The 24172-nt window shown below is 51.5% G+C and overlaps 1 protein-coding gene across 7 annotated transcripts in view; it reads left to right on the forward strand.

Moving 5' to 3' along the window:
• The window catches only part of TEKT3 (tektin 3), an 89088-nt gene that overhangs the window by 59802 nt on the left and 5114 nt on the right, over positions 1–24172 (forward strand). For 5 of the 7 annotated variants that reach the window (XM_083804886.1, XM_083804887.1, XM_083804890.1 and 2 more), the window contains 2 exons: positions 22674–23281; positions 23799–23882. In XM_083804886.1, coding sequence (XP_083661012.1) covers positions 22703–23281; positions 23799–23882 — 663 coding nt within the window. In that variant the 5' untranslated portion in view covers positions 22674–22702. Of the gene's footprint in view, positions 1–19815; positions 20305–22673; positions 23282–23798; positions 23883–24172 lie in introns of those variants that run through there. The other 2 variants (XM_083804888.1, XM_083804892.1) reach the window with 2 other exon arrangements.

The raw sequence follows: 24172 nt of genomic DNA on the forward strand, positions 1-24172 counted from the left end.
ACACAGAAAATGCTATAATTGCTCCCAAACCCCAATTTGGGTGCTGTCAGTATGGTTAGGACCAAATCTTTTTGCTAACGTATTGTTTTTATTACCTTAACCCCAGTTATCACAGTACCAGCCCATAACACTGTCCTTTCTCTATTCCCTGCTGTGGTGCAAGGCTACCCCATGAGGCTACCCCTCTTAACAGGGTGGAAGAGGAAAGGATTTCAGCTGCCCAACCCTCAGAGAACAGCAATGTTCCTCCAGAGAAGCCTCACCGGTCCTCACTTCAAGTCCTCCTACCCTGAGCACTGCAAAATGAGGCACCTGAGCTTTGTCACAGACTTGCAGAGTTCTCATCTCTTAGCTTATCACATCATTTATTCCGGTGGATGTGGCACATCCACGTCCCCACCTCCCCACACCAGAGAGGGGGGAGCAGGGACACCTTGCACTTGAGATACCTTGCACTTGCTTCAAGAAGCCAAGGTCCATAGGGATAAGGTAGCTCTCAGCGGGATCCTCCCCAAGATGCTGCATGACTAACGCTTTTATAAAGCTGCCCACACCTCAAGATGGTATTTCAGGGCCAAAGAAACCAATGAACCCAAATGAATTGGATAAAATATTTAGATGTGTCCCTCCCATGCAGGGAGCAGCCAGGTCCCTGTGCTTTCAGCTCGGAGGTTTCTGTTGTTCCAGGGTGCTGGACCCATGGGTGGCATGTGCACAGTTATCGTGCTGCCTTTGTGCTGAGATGAAGCTGATTTCATTCAGCTATTCAGAACGATTGTGTTAGCTGCAAAAACAAAACAGAGCTAGTTAACTGAACGTTTTTCTGTTAGAGGTTTCATCAAAATTGTTTAAGGGGGTCTGATGAGATATGAAGTTTAAGTCAGATGAAAGCTCACAATTTCTTCCTTCTTTCCCCATTTTTTTCCCACCTGTGTGTATGTGGAATTTTTTTGAAGGTATTTTCCCTGTGTTGCGTAAAAGCCACTCCATAAACCCTGGTGCATTTATCTGAAAAGCTCAGGTACTGACTCTGATGGTGCGAGGTTGAGCCCCAGGCAACTCTGCCAATCCTATGTCATAGGATGCATTTCCTCCCCCTGAGACCCTGACTGATGCTCACTGACAGCCTTTGAGCTTAGCACAATTTTTCTGGAAGCCATTGGTGCAAAACAGAGTTCAGCAAGCTGCTCCTGAGCCTGCAGCAGCGCTTGGGGCTGGGTTCCTCTTGCTTCTGGACCTCTCTCTGCCCTGACTGCATTTTGGGCTTGCACAAAAATCTGCTGGCTGGCGGCACAACGCCCACGGGCAGCCTCGAATAGCATCGATTCAGATTGTAATTGCACGCAGGCTGCTGCCTGCCAGGGCTCTGCCTGCGACTGCAGCCCCGCCATGGCCGGCAAAGTAGTGTGTAAGTGAATTAGAGAATGTAATTAAATAAAGTTGATGGCACAATCTGATCTGTATGAACGGTGACCTGGGTGCCAGCCTGAATCCCACAGCTGAGCTTTGAGCGCTGAGCCTCTCATAAGGGCACAGGAACCTTCCTGAGAAGAGGGTGCACGAAGGCTGTGGTGTGTCTGCTGGGGCCGTCAGACGTGGGGTGCTCTCACTGCTGGAGGAGCTGACACCAACACTCCCAGCATCCCAGCCCCTTTGAGATAACCCTCAGATTCCTGGTGGTGAGGGTGCTGGTTAACCCTTGGTGTGGTGGAGGCTTTAAAGGCATACTGGAGATAACGGTGTTGTTTAAAGTGATGGTCTGCAGCTGGGCAAAATGCAGGTAAGGCTCCAGGGCAGGAGCCGTGGCTGTGGGGAGCAGGCAGGAGGCTTCCCCATGCAGGACCGGCAGGTCTGTGCTGGGTGGTGCAGGGCTTGGTTCCTTTCTCCCTCTGCAATACAGCAGTGACCTGGCACACCCCAGGTAATGCCCTCACACACACACACACACTTGGCTGAACCCAGCATCACCTTCCCCTTGGGTTGGCACAGACCTTTGGAGACATCCCAGCCCATCTATGTGCCAGGAGGGACGTGAATCACGGAGGGTTAGGCGGGGCGCATCCCCACGAGCATCACCGAGGGCCCTGCATTTGTTGTGACGCCGTCTGGCTTTCTCTTTTTTTTTTTTGCCTGTGACACACCACGGTCATCTCTGGAGGACGGCGTGGCTGGAAGCCAAGGAGCCGTCGGGCTGGGGTGGAGCTGCCAGCCCTCCTCCGTGCTCTGGGTGCCGAGGTTGCCCGAGCATCCTGACGATGCTGGTTCTTGTCTCCTTTTGTGGTGGAGGCAGAAATCTCTCCCTGTATAAAGTGCTGCTGGTCTCCTGGAGGTCTGCTTTGCTTTGCACAGGCAAAGAATGACACAGAGCTGACCTGGGCCTGCGTTTTGGGTGGGTTGAGGGGGTGGGAGATAGGTGTGTGCCTGGCTACGTGCCTGTCAGGGGAGAGCAGCACGGGGTTCGCAACTCACAGGGGAAGAAAAGCACTTTTTGCAGTAATACTCCAGATAAGCAGGAGCCAAATATGTGCCTTTTCTTAAACAGAGCCTCTTCTGTAACATCAGGAGTCCAGGCGTTATGAGATTTTCTACTGTGAATTTCTACATGCTTTCCATTTACAACCCCTAAGTGCTTTGCAGACAATCTCTCTCCAGTCTCTTGGGACTGGTCCTGCTGGGCGCACTGGGAGTTAATGGATGTGCTGAGGGCACAGCAGGATCAGCCCCACCCAGCCGCAGGGACCAGTGGCTGGATGCCCATCAGATAGAGCGGTGCGCCGTGCTTGAGGGAAGATGCTGCCTTTAATGCTATTAAGCGCACGGAGGGATGAATCACTGCTGATTTAGCCACTGCAGGGCTGGATGGCTCATACGCTCCAGCCTCCTGGCCCTGTGTTGAAGTCCCTGGAAGGAGACAGGCAGCTCCGTGCCTCTCTTAGACACTTACCAGGTGTCTTCTGGAGACATCTCCCTGGGTGGGAGAGGCTGGGAACTGGGAATACATGAGGTATCACTTCCAGGTAGCCCAGGGCAGGAGAGGACCTGCCCTCTCCCACCAAGGGCTGGCTGGGCAAGGACCCATCCTCCCCATCTTCATCCCCATCCCGGGGGGCAGAACCCCCTCCCTGAGGGACATTTTGCTCCCTGGAGGCTGCTCTGTCCCCAGAAGGATGCTCTGTCCCTCGGCTGCTCCATCCCCAGGGATGCTCCCCAGGTTTTGTCTCTTCACCCTTCCATTCCCAGCATTGTTTCGCTGGTGGGGCAGCATCCTGAGCATCACCTACCTGCTTTCATGACACCATCCATCACCACCCTCGACGGCTGGGCATCCCAGCGGGAGCGGTTGGACGGGGGCAGTGACAAGGGAAGCCTCTTCCCTCATGCGGCCCCTTGGCTCTGCAGGAATGCGCTAATTGCTGCTGAACAAAAGCTGCTTCTGTGCCGAGCCTTCGCCAGCTCTGCCTGAACGCTCCCAGTGTTTTCTGCTTGCTCTGTGCACACACTCCTGGTGTATTTGCAGAGGACTTAGATTTATCTTTTCTTGTGCTGTTCTACTTAAACGGCATATTTGGGGCATGCCAACAACTCACACCGATGTGCTCAAGAGCTTCTCTGGAAAAAGCATTTTCCCCTCCTTCCTCTGTTCAGATAGAGAGCTGTTCACCAAAATCCACCTTGACTAACGCTACCAGGCAGCTTTTCAGCTGACGAGTTCGCTGTGGCTTCCCTGCTCTTGAAACATCCAAGCACACGTTTGGCTCTGCCAGAGGGAACACTGAGATTTCAGGAGTTTTTCCTAAGAAAAAAGTCCCCAGCTGATAACTGCTGCCTTATTTACCAAAATCCCCGGTGACTGGTGACTCAGCTGCCCTCCCTGCTCTTTGATTCCTTGCAGGCAATTTCTGCTGAGGCAGCCTTATTGCCCTTATCTGCCCGGGGCGGTTGCGGTGCCTCTCCCCTCGCCCTGCGCCCTGCCACGGGTCCCATGGGGGGGGCACGGCTGCTGGTGCCTGCTCGCCTTCCCCATAGCACGAGGGGAATGTCCCACACACGGCGCCAGTTTTATAGGAGACAGGAGCACTTCGGGGCTGGGAATTCAGTCCTTATTCAGCAGCATGAATTTTAATCCCCAGTGGCGCTGCTTGGGGCAGCAGGGAGGGGTTTGGTGTGGCTTTCTGGAAATTAGGGGATGCAAAGAGAAGTTAGGGGAATGCCGGGGCTTTTCCTAGGAAACTGGAGTAAAATCACACGTGGGCTGTAGGAGGGACAGTCCAAGTCACCCTGGGAAACTTGTGCCAAACACGTTGGATGTGCAGAAAACTTCTTGATATGGATAATCCCTGCTGCCCATGCTCCCAGGGCTCCCAGAGCCCCTGGGTGCTACTCAAGTTATTGAAAGCAGAGATGTGCTGCTGAGGTTTGGGGAGGGGAGCCCCACACAGACCTCTCAGCCCAGCCCCATGTGCCAGGACATGTGTCCTCGCAGCAGGGAGGAGCAGATTAAATACAGTTTCTGTATTAAAAGCGGTTTGTTTCTATATTTCAACAAGCAGCTGAGACAAGGCAAGGGCAAGGTGACCCCAGCGTGAGCAGTGCTGGAAGTGTTTGTGTGTCATTCCTACAGAGCAGAGAGAGGGGAGCGGGATGCTCGGGGCTCCTCTCTGCACAGGAGACAGAAGTGGCACCAGCTCTGGCATTGCCCTGAAGCCCTTGCCTGTGTGTCTTTGCACACGCTGGCATATTATGAGCCCTCCAAATAAGCCGTCTCTGGTCCTGAGGTTAGCTTTTATTGCAGGTGGGGCTCCTAGCGGTGTGTCTCACTGTGTTTGCCCAACAATGTCCATCACAGTTTTATTTGATTACAATCTTGATGAAGCTTAGCCATTAAGTTTTACATTTTCCATGCTGTGTGTCATCTCCCTTTTCTGTTCTGGAAGCTTTCCAGGGAAGGGGTGAGTCCCTCTTACATCTGACTGTGTTGCCTTTTACCAAGCTCCTTGTCAACAAGTAGGGATGAGAAATGCATGGGAAGGATGCAAAGACCGTGTCTTTGTTTTCTGGCTGGCTGGTGACCGAGCTAACCCAGGTGTGATGTGACCCTTCATGCTGGCACAGCACTACAGCATTGGGTCTGCACCTAAATCAACCCTAATTTACCCGGGAAGCAGGTCTCCATTCCCTGGGATTAATGCAGGAATGTCTGCCAGTGGCTGGAACGTGCTGCAGAAAACCAAACCTGTGCATAGCTCCTGCAAAAGATAAAGATTTAGCCTCAAGCTGAGGAGGAAGGTCTTCAGGGGCTGGGGAAGGGGCAGAGCAGACACATCGGTGGGATGGATGGGCTGCAGGCAGCGCTGCTCCTGGAAGGCACCAGCCTGGCCTGGCTTCACTCAAGCTCATCCTGACAAATGCAGCCTGATGTGATTTTTTTTTTTTTCCTAAACTGCAATGCCTGAATGTCTCACAATTTTTACAAATGACCGAGGCAGACAGGCACAACTCCACGAGCCATCACGCATGGGGGAGAGCACGTCGTCTGTCCAGCCCTCATGGCAGGGCACGTAGCTGGCGAGAGGGGCCAGGGCAGCATCTCCTCCGAGCTCCGCACCAGCGGGGCCTCACTGGCTGTCACCTTCCTTAATGGCCTGGCCGATGGGGCAGGCAGCACCCTCCGCAGATGACCCAAAGGCAGGAGGAGAGGCTGCTGCCCCAGTGGGAATGGGATGGCAGGAACCTGGTGGGGTTGGGCGGGGAGCAGTGCAAACCCCCCCGGGACGCGCAGGGGGCACCCAGCTGGAAGCAGCCAAGCACAGTGGGGCAGGGGATGGTGCTGGGCACTGAGCTGAGCATGAGCCAGCAGCGTGCCCTCGCTGCAAAGAAGGCTGACGGTGTCCTGGGTGTCCTAGGTGAAGCGCTGCCAGAGGGAGGTGACCCTGCCTCTCTGCTCAGTGCTGGTGGGGCCACACCTCGAGTGCTGGGTCCAGTTCTGGGCTCTCCAGTGCAAGAGGGAGCTGGACGGACTGGAGAGAGTCCAAGGAAAGGCCGCAGAGCTGATTTAGGGACTGGGGCACCTCTGCTACAAGGAAAGGCTGGGAGAGCTAGGGCTGCTCAGCCTGGAGAGGAGCAAGTGCAGGGGGATCCCGTCCATGTCCACGGACACCCGAGGGGAGGGTGTGGGCAGGACAGAGCCAGGCTCTTGCCAGTAGTGCCCAGGGCCAGGAGCAGAGGCACTGGGCACAAACTGGAGCACGGGAGGCTCCGTCTGACCACCAGGAACACTTCTGTGCTGGGCGGGTGCCGGAGCCCTGCACAGGTACCCAGAGAGGTGCTGGGGGCTCCTCGGAGATGTCCCAAAGCCGCCTGGACGTGGTGCTGGGTCCCTGCTCAGGGTGTCCCTGCTGGGGCAGGGGGGGACCAGAGGCACCCAGGGGTGCCTCCGACCTCAGCTGCTCTGTGGCCATGGTTAGTGCTGCCCTAACTGCTCCACAGGAACAGCAATTATGGTCTGGGGACAACACTTCAGTCACGTTATCAGACCTCCCTTGACGTACTTTCGGTATGACTGAACCAGTTTCACCAGTAGCAAGGTAAAAACAGAGAAAGAACCCAAACATATGGCAGCGAAGCAGCTGCCTCGTGGCTTTCCTGGCCTCATCCCATGCCCTGGCTGCTGCGCGGTGCCTTTGGTAACCCCGGCCTTGGTTCTGGGAAGCCGGTGCTCTCGCTGCGGAGGAGAAACGTGATGGGGCCGTGGGCACCGGGCCAGCAGGGTAAAGTGCACGGGGAAGGCAGCTCGTCTGGGAGGCAGTGCAAAAAGGGAGCTCTCCCTGCGTGCCAGGTATCGATGGCCGCTGGAAGAAAAGAGCGCTCGTGCTGCTGCGAAGGGGCCCGCCACGTGTGCTGCTGGGCTGCCCTGGGCTCCAAGCAGAGCCACATTTTTTTTTCCATGGCTCCCTGTGAAATCAAAGCTTTCAAATGACGTTTTGCACAGATCTCATCAGGTTGCACCCAGCACTGCCAAGACGCATAAAAGGCCCATTGCACGTTTTGTTGGTGTAGAGGAGAAGATTTGCCTGTCAAGCCTAGCAGGAGTAAGTTACTTAATTACTTCCACGTAGAAGGGAGTGAGGAAGGAGCTCCGCTGAGCCTCCCTGTAGCCTTTTCATGCCAACTTTCGGGACTGGAGCATGAGGTTGGAAAAACCTGGTTTGTTTCTGTCCTCATTGCTTGTCTGCAGGCACAGCATTTTAGCAGCAGGGATTAAGAGATGGGTGAGAGCAGTTTGGGATGAACAGGATGGGAGTATCTCAGCTACTACAGCCACTCAATAATTGTTCTCAGAATAATTTTCCCTCTGAAAAAGCAGGTTAATTGAACTTAAGCCATGTAGTAGAAATGTGCTGACTCCAACAACATTTTCCAGCAGAAAAAAAAAAAAAAAGTTGCAATATTTTGTTTGGATAGTATCAAAACTTCAACAGAGGCAGAATATTTCATTTCTATTCTGTAACTTAAATGAGTTTCATGTAATGTAGTCGGTAAATTTTAATATATTGTCTTTATAGATTTTATAATTCCAAATGCATGTAGTGCATAATTTAAGAAATACATAGGAATGAAAGGAACAATGAGGAGTCAAAGTAAATCCACTGAAGTGAAACATTGTAATGGCCCTGAATTGATTGCTGAGGGGATGAGGGGAAATTCATTTTCTTGGCAAATACAAGAATTTTAGTGGTGGTTAGTTGTATTTTATTTTTTTTAGGCAGAGGCAGAGTCAATGTCTCCCTTAATGTCAGGATTTCCCCAAGTAATGGGAATTGCAGTTCCAGCCAGCTCTGTTCAGGATGCAGTCTTTTTTTAATTATTCATCGGAGTCAGATATAAGGGGAGATAACTCACACAGAGGAAACCTGGGGCAACACTGCGGCTTTAAGGTCATGACACATCCCCAGGCTGGCCAGGGACATGGAGCAAGAAGGACGCCTGGCTCCAGCAGTGACAGGACAGACAGACGGCTGTGGTGGGAGTGGTTGGAGCCTTGGGCCCTGCGGGGCTGGAGGAAGCTGTAAGGGTTTTTTACCAAGATTTCAGTTTTTGCTCCCTTTGCAAACTCCAAAATCCTGGTGTTGGCTGGAGATCCCAAAAGCTCTTCGTGGCTCTTGGCTGTGCCTTATACAGGCTCAGCCTGTGGCTGCTAAAGTAATAATGGAGCTGCCAGGAGCCCGACTCGGCTTCTGTTTGCTTCAGTTAGCAAAATCCTGAAATCCGAACAGTGTGTGTGCGTGTATGCATGAGGCAGCGCCAGTCCGTGCTGGTTTGCAAGGGAAGCTGTGGGTGATGGTTGCTCACCTCCATTGAACGTTGTCCAGTCATGGGGAGTGGACAGGATACTTCTGAGGAGGAATGAAATACAGCCCGTGGCCCAGAACTTGCTACCTCTACGTTTCTGCCACGTGCTTTCTTCTAGCCAGTTCAAAGGAAGGTTTCACCACCAAGTAATTTGATTTTACAGTGACCTTGTTCTGTGCAGGTCCTTGGGTTAATTTGCTTTGGTGACATGGCCTGTGTTTGCTGGCAGGTTGAACAGACATGTTTTTAAGCAGTTTTCCAGAAATCCCATTGCACTGCTCCCTGTGAAAAGCCACTGTGGTGTTTGGGACGCCCTTGAACACCTACGGTGCAGCCCTGGGGGAAACCTGCGTTTGGGAGGAAAGGTGTATTTTGTTCTCAGTCAAATCTTTGAGCTGCTTTGTGAAGGAGTAGAGCTGCTGAGCTACCCCAGGCGGGGGCCGCAGAGCCCCAAGGGCTCATACACCATTTGCAACAGCAGCACCTTCCCAAGATCATTGCAAGGAAGAAAACATCTTTCGGTTCCTAATAGCGGTCTCCAAAGTTAGTGGAACAGATTTAAATTGTTGTTCTCCGCAACAGTTTGCATTGTGTCCAAAAGCTGTTTTCTGTCCAATAAATAAATAAATAAAGGGGGGTGGTGGAAAATATTTTACTAAATCTAAAGTGAAGCTGCTACAAAGTTTTGCCAAGAAAGAGGGGATGAATAAACCCCACAGCAGCTAGTCGGTGCATTGAAGAAATATTACCCAGCTCTCCAGAGCTTGGGAGAGCTGCTGGTGCCAGGGGAGCACACCTTGGCCCCCAGTAAATGTTAAGCTCTGGAATAAATCTGCTTCACTCATCAGCCAGAGAATAAGGCCTTCAAACAGAAGTGAAGCTTTCTGAATATCATTTGGCTTGTTTTCTTTAAAGGAAGGAAAGATCTTAATTCCAGCATTCCAGCCTGGATCCCAAAATAGACGCCGCTAAGAATAGCCCAGCCCCGCCGCGGGGCAGGATGCTGCTGGGGGGGAAAGGGACGGGGAAGCGTGAAGTGCTTGCCCCGAGCAGCCCGACGTAATGGCTAAGTGATGGGCTTCAGTTCCAACACCAGGCTGCCATCCCCAGGGCACCTGTGCCCGTTCGGTGGACAGGCAGAGCTTGGGGCTGCAGGTGGCTGCTTGGATGGGGACCAGTGCAGCGCCAGCTGTGGGATGGCAGAGCTCATCCTCGCAGAGCTTTTGCGTGCTGCCGGAGCTGTGGGCAGCTGTCGGGGCTGTTCCTCACAGCAGAGAGGAGCACACATCTCCCTCGGAATCAATGAGGTCCTTCTGCCAAGATGCTGCCGAGCTTTGGGAGCGGCTCTGCCTGTTTTAGTGGGGGCAGGACTCCTGCTCCCATCTCTTCCTGTTTAACAGGTGCAATGCTGGAGTACCTCTGGTCCTGGGAAGTTCAGCACGAACGAGATCAGATGGATGGGGTCTGTGGTCCCACCCCATTTTTCCTGGAAAATATAGGAGTATATCTTCTGAACACTTTTGGCCTTACTATTTCCCTTTTGGGGTCGCATGTTCATATGCAAAATGAGCTTTAAAAAGCAATCTTGGAGCAAGAGGTGAGTTTCTGATATAACCTTATGACCCCAGCAATTGTGGCTTTAGGAGAAATACTTATTTTCATGAAACTCCTAATAAAACAATAAATCTGACAGCACAGGCAGGTCCTTCCACCCCTGTTTCCTTTCTTTTAGTACTGGCAGAGGAGTTTAATTCTCACAATTTAAAAGTGCCCAGAGAAGCCAGGAGCTTAACATCTCCTGGGGGTGCCACCTGCACCTTCCCCGATCCTACCTATCCCACCAGCATCATGCCTGCTCCTGGCGCACCCCTCCAGGAGCCCCACGGGAATCTTCTCTCCAGGTGACGTTGGTGCCACTTCCCCAGAAGGTGACAGCTGAACCCAGGTGATATTCAACCCTACCTAGTGTGACCCCAAGTATTTCAGGAGCATGTGATAAATATTATGACATTGGTTTTACAGAACAGCATCATTAGATTGAAAGCAGTAACTTGGGGCTGCCATGTGCCTGGGCAGGGTTATTTGTCCTAGTTCCTGAACTAGTTCCTGTGCACTTTTGGGGCACAACTTGGCTAATCTGAAGGTAAAAGTGTAAAATGGGTCAGCAGAGCCACTCCCTGCCACGAAATGTCTAAGCAAGTGAACGAACTGCCTCTGCTTTTACAGCCCAGCTTTACAACTGTGACAATTTTTGTATTCAGGTGGGTTTGAAAAATGTTGGCTGAAAACCAGGCAAAAATCACTAGGTTTGGCTATTGCTTACTCTGTATTTTGGGCTTTACTCAAGTAAAACTTGAGGTGGGTGTAATGAAACCACGCAGACCCAGATCTGGAAGACAGCTTGCACATAGCGCTCAAAAGCTCCCAGGAGCTGAATCGCACACTCCTGAAAGAGGGAAAAATAATGATATGGAAAAATGTGAGCTCCACCAGGCTGCAAACCTGAAACCCTTCAGAGCTTGTTTGGGAAAAATCAGGCCGGGGAACCGAGCTCATGCCAAAATTTCAGCTCTGGGAAGGGTTGGTCCGGCCCTAGCTGCCTGCACCTCTCGAGAGGAGTGAACTCTGCATGGGGATAAGGGAGCAAAGAGCCTTTTTCAGTGGCAGAAGTGGCCGTTTTGGGCTTATCTGCTCAGGGTGGTGAGGGTGGCGCTAGTTGGAATTTGCTGCGCCAAAGGACTAAATGCTTCTCTTGAGGCAGCTGAAGGGTTTCGGTCCGTGCGGTGCTCCTGTGCTCATCATCCAACTGCAAGGTGTGTTTGGGAGGAGGAGGACATGGAATTGCTTGCACAAGGCAGAGCTGTAGCAAAGCAGTCGATGAATTCCTTATTCACAGTGGTATTTGTGCCTCGCTCCCTTGTATTTGGTCCTGAAAACAGGCACACAGGGTTTATCCACAACACTGAATACACTTTTTCGCTCTCACCTGGCAGTCTCTTTGCTAAGGAGTCTGCCCATAGCTCGGCGCTGCCTCAGTCCCAGCAGATATTGCGGCTGAACTGGCATCAGCGAGGAAGCTCCCACGGGTCTCTCTGTGCTCAGATGAGTGGTGGCCTTACTGGAAGCCCTGGGCTTTGTTACTGGTCTCTGGAGCATTGCTGGTCTCTGTAGGCGCTCCAGCTCCTGGTAGCTGTTAGTGGCTGCAGACAGTCCAGGCAGGCACGGCGTGAAATTGCTTCTCAGCAAAGGGTGGGAAAATGTAACTTTCCTGGCATACTTCTCTGGCTTTCATGATTTATCACAGGTCTTTCCTGGTTATTATTTGCTTTGGTATCCTTATCAGGTTTTATCTATTTTTGTTTGATGGTAGAATCAGAGTGCCTTTTCTTGCTTTGTAGGGCTGGCAGGTGAAGCTCCATCATGCCATGGTTCAGGCTCAGCTGTAGCAGGGTTCTCCCTGCTGCCCTCAGCTTCATTTATGTGTTGGATTTCTGAGTGCAGGACTTCTCTGCCAGCCTCTCTCCTTCCAAGGACAGTTGGTGGCACTGGGGAAGCCCAGTCTGGCTCTCAGGTCACAGGAGAAGCTGCCGTTAGGAAGCAGCAGCTCCTCAGGCCGGTCCCAGAGCAGGTGCAGAACAGCAAGAGGCAGTGGGATGCTCTCATTAAAATCAATCAGTGGTGTCCTGGTTCTTGGAGATGCATGCACTTCTAATATAACTGCATATTAGCAGGCAGAAAGCACTGTGTGAACTATGCTAACAAAAGTAAAAAGGAGTTCCTGTGCAAGAGGAGCAGCGCTGGGGATCCAGCACCAGCATTGCCCCACACCAAGAGCTCCTCGTGCTCCCTCAAGGTTCAGGAAGAAACAATGGGATTTAAAGCAACACTGAGAGGTGGCACATCACTTTTAGAGATGCAGGTGGAAATCTCAGCTACTGAGTGAAGCTGCAAACTGCAGGGGCCCGTAGGTGCCTTTCAGAGCAAACCTGCTTGGTGGTTCAGGGTGCGGAGCCAGAGGACTTTGCTCTGCCAGGCTGCGCCTAGCACGCCTCGGCTGTGTGCTCCAGACTATCCACAGTGACTTTCATCCTCTTGCCAATTAGTCTGAGCAACACTCATTTCTCCAGAAATGCCAAAATGTTTGTTTTTTTTTTTTTCTTTTTTCCTGAGGGCTGCTCAGAATGCACTCAGAAAGCACCTTTTTCTTAAACTGCTTGAAAATACATGCCACTTGCAGGGGAGGAAACCCATCGATTCAGCCCTGCTTTCTGTTTTCTGCGGCAGGCACTGCACACTCCATCTGGCTAAGTGGACCACGATGTTCCAAGGATAAAAATTGCATGTAACATGAGATAAAGCATCAGGCAAAATATTTACGTAATCGAATCTTAATGATAGCGCTAAAGGTCTGCGGCGGGGCGCAGCGGCAAGGAAACGCTCCTCTCACTGGTGCATTGGGAGCAGATAGATAATGGAAGACACTCACCATTATAGAAGAAAAGTGGTTTTTTATTAGGAAATTTGTTCTAGCCAAAAAAAATCTACCAAATGAGATACGTAATTTACGGAACCTAGTGTGATTCCAGCTCTCTTAATTATTTGTCAGCTGTGCATGGAAAGAGTTTTGAGGAGTAAATGTCCCCTGTAATCCTCAAGCCCCCGTGGCTGCTGATGTAAGGTCAGCAGAGTGTGGTGTTGATCTGACCGCTGGTGCGTGCCTGGGCTGTGGCTGGGAATGGACCCAAATTCATCCCGGGAATGTTGCAGGATCCATCCCTGGCATCCTGGCTGGGCTGTGACAGCTACCAGGGCCAGCTGTGAATGTGGCGAGAAAGCCAAATTTTCTGAAAGGACCAGGCAGTGCAGGTCCAGGCTCCACTTCCAGCCCAGTGCTTGGCCAAGCAGGTAGGCTGCTTTGGTGTCCTTATGCAGCAACTAAATCGTATCTTGATTTCGTATCACATATCAAAATGGCTCTTAACTACGCATGCTTTATGCTCATCAGAGCTTTCAGTGGCCAAATCTGATAAAAGGAAATTTCCTCTGGAGATAAAGGTCCCTTGAGCTAACGAGTGACACTGAATAATAGCAACCACATGGGATTATTGCTTCATTTGCAGTAGAAGTAACTCTGCAGGTGAACACTTAGCTGAAGTGTTTAAATCAGCTCTGCTCAGAGCCAAGCACAGACTGGGTGGTGTTTTTAAATAATTGTTCTCATAAGCACTGTGAGTGTTTGGTGTGTGTGTTCAGAACAGAGCAGCACTGGAACCATCCAGCCGAGGACTCCTGTATTTTGGAAAATGTGAGTAACAGCAGCTCATATCTACATTGTCGAGTTCTGGCTGCAGCTGCAGGAGGTCCCGGGGTTGGTGTGTGGGGATGGAGACGAATCCCCTGTGCATTTTCTCACCTCTGCACCCAAGTGTGAGCACCCGCTTGTACCCTAAGCCCAGTGAGGCAGAGGGCACAGGAAAAGGATGGGACGAGGCTGTTTTTGCCCTGGGCTGGCTGAATTCCTCCCCAATGGCTGTAGCACATCCAGCATATCACCCGCTCGGTCTTGCTGCTGTAGAAACCAAGCAGATGTGCTAAGGGAGCTTAAACGCAGCCTCGGGTGGCTCCTGGTGCTGTGTCCGGCAGGTTTGCTGCAGCAGTTCAGGCGAGGGACTTTTACTGTGTTTCCTGAGGACATACTGAAATAGCTGTGCAACGGGAGGTGTTTTTCTTCCCCCTGAACTGGAAGAGTGCATTAGGGGTAGGGAAGGGAACCGCAGAGCTCCCAGCGCCTCGCTGGCACTGTGCTGATGGAAGCGCTACCAGGACCTCCGTCTTCTGGTCCTCCCACGCCTGCTGGGCCTGCTTGGGGTTAATTCCCTGGGGACGTGAGCCCTGCTGCCTGGGCAAGTGAGGGGCTGTGTAATAAGGTGCTGCAGAGGGGCAAAGCTTCTTCACCAGAGTCCAATGCCACAGGGAAGGGTATTTATATGGCTGTGGAAAGAGCATCCTGGCCATGCCACAAGAGGACCTGAAAAGTGAGGAGAGATTTTTTTTTTTCTCTTTTTAAAAGCAGTTTCCATGAGGCTGTTCTTTTTTCCAGATGACCTTTCTGGGCACTTCCATAGCAGAACTGCCTTCAGTCCTTGCTATTTCCTGAGGAGGCAGAAGCTGAGGACGCTCCTATCGGCACCAGAGACTTTGTGATCCTTTTGCTGTCCGTTAAAGAGTAGCCAGAATAAGATGACAGAGAAAAAAAAATACAAAAGCTCCCCCTCCTCTTTCCAACCCAAAGCCTTGCCAAAGCAATAAAAAACTTCAAACAATAGCCAGTCATGACATAAACCAGTCCTTGAACAGCCTGCCAAAGTTCACCTCAAGAAAGTAGGTCCAAAAATAAACACCAACCTATAAAAAGCCCCACAGACTTAAAGATAGTCTTCCCATTGTGCTAATTGCTTTCACATCTGGCTCAGAAATGAGGAGTGTATATGAGCATGGAGAGGCCACCAATAACTCACTGCAGCTAAGCACAAAAGCATGTGCCTAGTATTAATCACACAAACCATCCATTTCTACTCAGCAGATCTCAGATGCTTAGGCTTAATTTTAGGTTTGTGTTTAAATTGCACTGAAATACTGGGGCTGGTGGGGATGTTAATAAACAGCACATGGCTAAATGCTTTCACGGGTGGGATGTTTCAAAGCGAGTGTAGAGAAACTGATTTCATCTCCCTTCCTCGTGCTCCATCAGTTATGGGACCACAGTGACATTGGCTCCGAGTGGTTTTTGCCTGGCCTCCTTCTTCTAAAAAAGCCAGCCCCTGGGGTGCTGGAAAGTTGCACCTGATAAATCCAGGGCTGCACATCGAGATGGGATTCACAGAGGAAAACTAGTTGAGGATGGTTTTATAAGTCATTTTCTGTGTGCCAGAGGTGGCCAAGGAGGTAACCCTGAAATGTGACCCTGTGCAGAAGCAGGGTCTTTCTGCAGGCTTGGCTGGGACAGACACGTGCTTAGCATTTATCTTAACAAACCGTACAGTGCAGCATCCAAGCTCACTGAAGCGATTCCAGTTATTACAAAATGGAAGAACAAAACCCCATCAGGCCCCTGGCAGGTCCCACGAGGAGCCAGACGTGGTGTTACACTCTGCATCGTCTGCTCTGTGCATATTTTTGTCTTTTTTCATGCCAATGTCTAGACCTTTTATACGACTGCGAACCAGCGGGTATGCGCAGGACTGTCTCGTTCTTGCTTGTGTGCGTATTATTTGTTTGTGTAGCTGATTGAATTTTATAACAGTTTCACACTGGTGCGAACAAGCCCTTTGCTTTTTGGATGCAACTTAAAGCACATCTTTCCCACAGCTTTGGACTTTGCAACAAAGCCAACACAGAAAGCAAGACCCGGCCCCGCCGCAAACAGCTACAGGGAGACCCTCCCCCAGATAACTCGCTTTTATTTCCTACAGTTACTTGGGCACCGCTGAGAACATTGCCAATAAACTAAACCGTTGTGCTTTCTGAGTTCACACGGCTAGGATTACGTGGGTTATCTGCACCCTACCCTTGTGGACGCGTGGCGTAGCCTGCCCTGAGCAGGCAGAGCAAGGAGCTGCGGTTTGGTGGTTGTGACTCATCGCGAGAGCTCAAGGAGGGATTTGTGATGATTTATTCATGCCACATTTATTGCTTGGAAAGCTCACTCGTGCTACTATGGTTAGACTAAATAATTCATCTACCAGTCTACTTTCTGATCTTGATCGGTTTCTTCTTTGTGAAGAGCCTCAAGGTGAAGATCACCTAGGAGGCAATTTTCCATGCTTGGTATCTTTGGAAGCCCAAACTTTGAGGTCAGCTTTTTGGCAGGTCTGACCTTGCTGAAGGACTAAGGATGGTTCATCCGAGAGAGTCGGGCTCATCTGCCCTGGCTCAGTTATGTGTAAGGCCCTGGGTATTGCTCTGTGCATCTCTGACAGGACTTGGGAGAAATGTGCCTTCCCCTGCACCATTCCTCTAATCCTAAAAAAGCACCTAGGGCAGTTCAGAGAATGGCCTCTGTAGAGGCCCATCTCTTCCCACTGAGTAGAAATGGAAATGCTTTAGGCTGCAATGCCTAACCCTAGGGGAGGGGACTCCATTCAGCTGTCCCCGTGGGTCAAGCTGGGAGCAGAGGGCTCCTGTTGGCACATCGTGTGCAGCTCCTGAGCATCGTTGCTCTGGGGCAGTTTTGTGTGGGGACAGAGGTAAGTCAGCATCGATGGCATGTGCTTCTCCACACAACAGGTCCTGCTGGTTTAACTCAATCGTTTCTTTGGAGCCTTGGACAAATTTGGTGACTTGTCTTCCAGTAGAGGAGACTGAACCTTCTGCTCTGGGGCAGGGCTGAGCTGGGACCTGCTCACCCCATCAGGACGAGGGTGGGAGGAGGTGGGAATGGGTGCTCCAGCTCCAGGATGACCAGAGGGCAATTGGTAGGACACGGCAGAGGTCTGAGGTTTTGTTTTGCCCCCTCTCTGCAGCCTGCCCCTGTTCACTTGCAGTTGGCACGAATGTATCCCTTGGGTTTATTGATTGGAAAGTCAGGGTTTTGCTAAGCTGAAAGTCAGGGTGGAAAAGGAGAGGGGAACTTTGGCAGAAAAGGCAGGTTCTGGGAAAGCAGTCACTGACCCCCTCTTATGTGAAAAAAGTCACATGAAGCACATAGATAAAAATGATTCTCTCAGATAATTGCCACTGATTTGTGCAAAATATTTGGTGTATTGCTCACGTCTCTTTCAAAGCATCAAGGTATCTACAGCACGCTTCCACCTCAGAGAAAGAAAAAGTTTCACAAAGCATGTTTTCATCAGTTTTTCTATGAATAGCTCCTGTGTTGGAACTGAATGCAGGATGGGGCTGCAATGCACACAAGATATTTTCTCAAGCCTTTGTCAAGATGGTTACGTGCAGATAGGCCCACCTGCATTGCAGCATTAGCAGACTCGCTGATGTTGTAGAGTTCATCCCATGTTAAACCAGAGCAAGGGAGGGGAGTCCGGTCCTGTCGGGGCTGCATTTTTGTAGCTGTTTAAGGAAGCCAAAGAAGTGACCCAAAGGAGCTGGAATTAACCACAGATCTGAATTTGGCATTACCTGTCCACCCGCAGAGCACAGAGAGGTGCTGCCAGCAGGTCCAGGAGCTGGGTTTTCTGACAGGTCCCACCAGCAGAATGGTGGAATTTGAGGTGCTGCACGGTGCTTTGGAGGGGCCAGCAGAAGTGCTCGGGCTTCCCCAGCCATGGGAGAAGGTCCTGAGCTCTTCACAGGGCTGTTGGCAGAGGAAAGGGTGTGAGCCCTACATGATCTCCAGTGGCTTCACATGCCCAGAGCCACCTCTTTCTCCTTGCCAAGCTGCTCACCTTTCCCTCTATCTCCTCCAGGTTCGGTGTCCAACCCTGCAACCCTCCTCCTGCTGCTCACAGCCTCTGGCACAGCAGCAAGAGGCTTGGCAGTGGCCATAAACATCTTTTTCCACTGGTCATGTGTAGAGACCAAGACATCTCAGGACTCACCTGGAGAGTCCTTGGCCCTCCGTCTTTTATGTTCAACTCACAGTTTTCACTGGAACAGGATCCAGCAAAACCCTGGAAAGTCTCATGCATTTCCCAGCCAGATGGAGCCAAGAGCAGGACCCATGGGTGCAGCTCGTCCCTAGAAGCCAGCCTTGCTTTCATAAATAGATAAAATCTTGAAAGCTGTTGGAATCCTAAAGTAGCCCTGGGCCAGGGTGAGCATGTGCTGCCTGTGAACATCCCTGCCCTGTGGTATGACAGCATAGGACACACCACACGTGGTTTAATTTATTTTCAGTTCTTCAAGAATTGATGTGCCTTTTGAAAAGTATTCTGCTATTGCATAGACAATAGATCCCTTTCAGGCAGATAGAGTGTTTGAAGGAGAGAGAGGAACACTCAAAAGCAGAATAAAGCTCTGTCATGGGGCAATGTTCTCTGGACTCTTTGATGGATGCTGTAAAGAAGCTGGATCTGGTTATTTTCAGAAAGGCAACTTACGATCCCAGATGTATTAATAGGCAGTGAGAATGCAGAGCTGTGACAGCAAGATTGACAGCTTTTGGCAGTAGATTTTGTACTTAGGTATCTAAATGTATCCCTTGTAATTCCGGTTTAGCCAAGCAGGCGAACCTGGGCTGGCACCACTGCTTCACGTCAGCCTCGCGTTTCCACTCTTGTTTCTTTTTTGGCTCTGGGCTAAAATGGTCAAGGCTTTGGGACGAATGGTGTTCTCACACGTCCAGCAAATCTGGGGATGCCCCACCGGAACTGGGAGCGGGAGTTATGTGACTAGTGCATTTGCTGTTTGAGTCGTAGTCGTAATTAAGGGACCGGGTTTAGTTACTTGAATGAGTGGAAGTGATGTGAGCTGCCCACTTAAATTGGTGTGGTTACTGGAGCACGAGGGGTATCGGGTTCACTTACTGGGTGCAGCTGGTAACTTCTTGCTCTGGAGTCACCCAGCGTGTGAATTTGGCAGTTTTACCCAAGCCTCATCTTTGTAGCTTTTAGGCACATCATAAGCACTTGAAAAGCTGCTGCAGAAGCTGTGGTGGGACCAAACCTTCGTCCACTCCAATGTCCCCTCTGTCCCCCTGCAGCACAGTGCTCACGTCCCGGTCTGCCGCCACCGATGCATCCCTAGAAAGTCCCTGCCCTAAAGGCTTTACCCGTGAGCCATTTACAATGCCATCTAATTATTATTGCTTAATTCCAGCAAACGCCTCTGAGGCAGTATGGTGACCTACAACCATCAGTGGCATCCCTTATCGCGCAGTGATTCACCTGAACCAGATCAGCTCGGGCAGGGCTTGCAGGCGGGGGTGGATGCGGGGGACACGGAGCTGGGCTGGGTCCTGCCGAGGGGCAGAGGCTGCCCATCGTCTGCTGGAACGATCTGATTTAGCTGCAGAAAAGCAGCCTGTGTGCTGAGCCTTTTATTTCAGTTTGATTAAGCTGATTCTTCACCCGGCTAAAGTAAGATGTGTGTTTAAAGTGAAATCAAAGTGTGCTAAACTTTGTATACACGAAGCAGTTGGACTGAATTATTTTTTCTGTCGGATCCTTGGCAAAGAGGCAAGGATTTCTGGATTTCTGCTCACCAGAGGCTGTAAAGCATTTTGGTACCGTCTCAATCTGCAGCTGCAATAGGTGGGAAAATGAGAAGAAACTGACAATAGAATATGAAAGGACAAACATATTGGCCTGAATATTGGATTTACCATCCACGTTGCTGACAGTCTAAAGTGATAAAATGAAACCAAAGAAAATGTTTTCCCTGGGTAAAGTGTGATGTAGGGCTGGCCCAGAAGCACCAGCACTAACACTAGGATGTCCGAGGGCAGCACAGGGTTGCCCAGGGGTGGGATCAAGTTGCCCAGCACAGTCACTACATAGCCCAGAGGCTGCACCGGGTTGCCCAGGGGTGGCACTGGGTTGGTCAGAGACTGCACTGGGTGCTGCATCTAGGGCACTGGGTTGTCCAACAGCTGCACTGGATTGCTCAGGGCCAGCAGCAAGTATCCCAGAAACAGTACTAAGTTGCCCAGAGCCAGCACTGAGTTGCCCAAAGGCTGCACCGAGTAGCCCAGGGGCTGCACCGAGTTGCCCAGTGAGGGCAGTAGGTTGCCCAGGGCTGGCACTAGGATGCCCGCTGAGAACGCTGCGTTGCCCAACAGCATCACCAGGTTGCCATAGCAGCTGCAGGAGGTTGCCCAGGCAGAATCCGATCACTGAGCACCCAGCGCCCGTAGCAACGCCCCCCCCAGGTCCTGTGTCCCTGGTGGCCACCGGGTGCTGGGGATGCTGCAGCACCCAGCGCTGCTGCCACCCAGCCCGACAGCACGGTGGTGAGCGACAGCCCCCAGGTACCCCCCGAGCACCCACCCAGGCAGCAGAGGTAAGCGTATGCTTTAACTGGGAGTAATGGGGGTGTTAAAAGTAGATATTTTTCCTAATCCCCTCCAGTTATCATTGGGATGGTACCTCTTGTACCCCAAAGCATGTGCTCAGATGGTCGGGGGCTCCAGAGCATCAGTGTTCAGGGGGGGCAGGAAGTGTCACCTGGGGGCAGTTTATCCCAAGGGGGAGGCAGGAACATTTATTTCAGCTGGAAATGCAGGGAAATACAACCCCAATCCCTTCCCAAGGGCTTTTTTCTCCTTTTCTAAAGATACATATATCAGGATCCGAAAGGGAATAATTTATGTATGGGGTGGGAGCCAGGGAAGCTGTCTCCTCTCTGAAGGCTGTTTCTCAGGTACAAAAAGTGGCACTGAGCTGGGCGAAGCCCAGCGGGGACAAAAGAGCTGAAGGGACGGCTTTGTGGGAACCGGCACGCACAGAGGTTTTTGTTGGACCCAAGCACAGACATTTCGTCCTCGGTTCTGCCAGACTGGCTTCGTGTTTGCAAATGTATTTTTTTTAAACCCGAGGGTGTGAGTTTCCCGCTGCCTGTCCCAGTACTGCTTGGGCCAGGTCAGACCCCGGGGCCGAGGCTCGGTGTCCGCAGCTCCGCTGCCCTGGACTCAGGTACTGGGGCAGCCCGGGCGAGAGTGGCCAAAATTGGGCACAGCTTGAAAATACCATCCGCAAAGTTCAATGATTTCCCAGCTGCAGGCTGTGCACATTTCCCCTCTGACTCATCCCTATTTTCCTCTGACTTACCCTAGCTGCAGGACCTGTTATTGTCCTGTATTTGCCATGCATTTATTTAATAGCTGCATTTTGATCAGCGTTCACATGAATGCATCAAACCATTGCAGGCACCGGAGACACAGCAAGTGTCATCCACTGCCAACAGCCTGGCATTGCGACCAGGGTGCAGGACCCGCTTGTCTCTGCCTCTCCCATTCATCTCTTTTTAATCCTTTTGGTAGCAAGCCTTGAGTTGTTGGTCCTGCCTCTTGTAGAGGTGCTCTTTGTTGCAGAGTCGACTAGAAGCAAAAACCCCTCTCTTTCCCAAGGGTTTTATAATTTCAAAAACAAGCCAGCCTCTCTCAGCTTGCCTACTCATGCAAATTGATCAGGGTAGCCCAAGAGCAGCAATTAAAGCTCGTCATGTGATTGCTTGTGTGGACACTTTGTTCTAGAATAACAGTTCATAGCATGTCTATTTTTAAAGGGATAAAGTTGACTGCATGCAGTAACAAATGGGATTTAGCAATGCCCCATGTAAAGACCCTTGCCATCCATGGGCCTTGTGGCACGCTGGTGTCCCAGCCTTTCCCCAGGGCTCTGGCCAGGCTGGGTGGGATGCGGATGGGGCGGTGTTAGGGGCAGGACTTGTCCCTGTACCACAGCAGCAGGCTATGATGGCCGTGGTGACTTGTTCTGCCTGTGGGTGACACTTGCATCCACACAAGAGCTCCGTATCAAGCACAAGAAACCCTCCTGAGCATGTGTCCTTGGGTTAGGTGCTCTAGGCACTTTTGATGGCCCTCTGCCTTGTATTTCTGATCTCACCTGGCTGAGGAGCTCCCCCCACACAGGGCACCCAGTGCCCTCACTGGTACCAGTCTCCCCGGGCCGCTTTGCTTTGGGTTACTGCCTCAGGTTGTCGACATTTACAAGCTGCCCCCAAAAGACTGTGGGATGATTTCTCCTTTCCAAGTGCATTTATTTGACATTGGCTGCAACACAGACATTTTTCTTCCTTTGCAAGTCAAGAGAGATGCCTTTTTTTTAAGTAAAATTGGTGGTGTTTTTTTTTTCAAATTTGAGTGCAGTTCTGCACAGCTCAGCTTGCCTGCAGGCTCCTCGTTTGAGCTTCTAATGCAAGTGAAGGTGCAGTGAGGACAGAGTCCGTCACCCACAAATCACGCTGGGTTGGTAGCAGCTGCATGTCCAAAGGGACACAGCTATCGGGGCCGGTAATGGAACTTTTAAAGGGAAAATCACATCTGGAGCACTGTAAGATCAGCAGATATGCCGGCCAAGAGAAACAAATGAACAGCAGAGAATCAGCAACTACAGTTTCATTGGAATGACAGATTTAAGGAAAATGAAGGCATAATATCTGTCACTCTCCTCAGCAGCGATGATTTGTTTCTCTCTGCTTTTCAAGATCTGACACCAGATACTAACAACAAAGCCAAATCCTTGTATATACAAGTGCTCGGGATGCTGTCAGGAGGGATTTGCTTTCGAGAGCTCTAAGCCCGTTTGGGCGCTGTGTGGGTGCTGTGTGCTTGTTCTCGGTGTTGTACGTTGCTTGTGTTGCTGCAAGAAATGCTTGCTGAGCGCGACTCCTGCCTCCTCCCCCTGCAGGACCCCTGCCCTAATAGCAGCGACCAAGCATGGAGCTCGTCGGCTCACCCTTGACGGCAACTCATGCCCACCCGAGATCGACCCCCACCAACTTTCTGCCTGCCATCAGTACCATGGCTTCGAGCTACAAGAACCATTTTCCTTACTACCCCTTGCCTCAGAGCTTCAGCCTTCCCTGGGCACCCAGCGCCTACTATAGGACGGCTGCCATCAATCCCACTTTGGCTCCCTTTTCTGGCAGCGCCCAGGGGCTCACCCCCAGCAAGATGCTGCCATTCGTATCCAACAGGACGTCCCTCTTCACCCGGTACACCCCCGACGACTGGTACCGCTCCAACCTCACCAACTACAGGGAGTCGGAGACGTCCCGGCACAACTCCGAGAACCTCAGGGTCGACACCTCCCGCCTGATTCAGGACAAGTATCAGCAGACAAAGAAAACGCAAGTGGAGAGCACCAAAAACCTGGGAGAGCGTGTCAATGACATTGAATTTTGGAAGTCGGAGCTCTGCCATGAGCTGGATGAGATGATCGGGGAGACCAATGCGCTCTCCGACATGAAGAGGCGGCTGGAAAGAGCCCTGGCGGAGACCGAGGCCCCGCTCCAGGTGAGCGCTGTGCCCAGCGGGCTGCACGCTGCAGACTGCTGCTGAGACATCTGCAGCCGTTCAAATGTCTAATTAAGTTTCACTGGAGCCCCGTAACGTCTAGAAAGTTTTTATTAAGGGACCATTAGTTAAGTTAGCAATAAACAAGCCCCTCGCCATCTGCTGCATCCCCTATCAGCGCATGCTGAGCACATCAGAACACTATTTGCTTAACCAAATATTTTTGTAAGCAGTGTATCCAACATCTTGGGCTGGGATAGGAAAGCCCGTGTCCTGCTACGTGGCTCGGGTGAGGTCAGCTTCCAGCCGGACCCAGGTCCCTGCACCCAGCTGCAGGCGCACCAGGGCCATGTGTGCTCCTCGTACGATGTAATGCTGATGTTGCAGCTCGGCTGCTTCTTGTCAGCTAAACCCTGCCCCGGCCACGTTTTTCCTCTCTGTGCCCACCTCCAATTTCTTTTCTGTTACGTTACTTGAGGAGGGGACCCTGTCCCTGCAGCATGGCATGTCCCAACAGGTCGCTCAGGAGTGCTTGCTCCACCGGGAGAAGAGGATGGGCATCGACCTGGTGCACGACAACGTGGAGAAAGAGCTCTTCACAGTGAGTCTGGCAGCACAGATCACATGTTGTAGCTCCTGCTGCCTAAACTGCCCTAACTGGCTCTTGGGCACTAAACCCCTGAGTCCCTGAGCCAGAGGATGGCGTGTCCATCAGCAGCACGCCCACATTTTGGGGTAAGAATTTCCCTAATAGAGAAAGGACTTGCTGAAAAGCAGCTGTGTCTTTGTGCAGCATGCAAAGGTCCTGGTCCCCCTTCAAGCAGTTTGTGTCCCCGTCTTCTTGCCCAGTGTCCTGCACCCCAGAGCCCTGCCTGGACAGCACCTACGTGC

Source organism: Anser anser, assembly GCF_964211835.1.
Source record: "Anser anser genome assembly, chromosome: 19".
NCBI lineage: Eukaryota > Metazoa > Chordata > Aves > Anseriformes > Anatidae > Anser > Anser anser.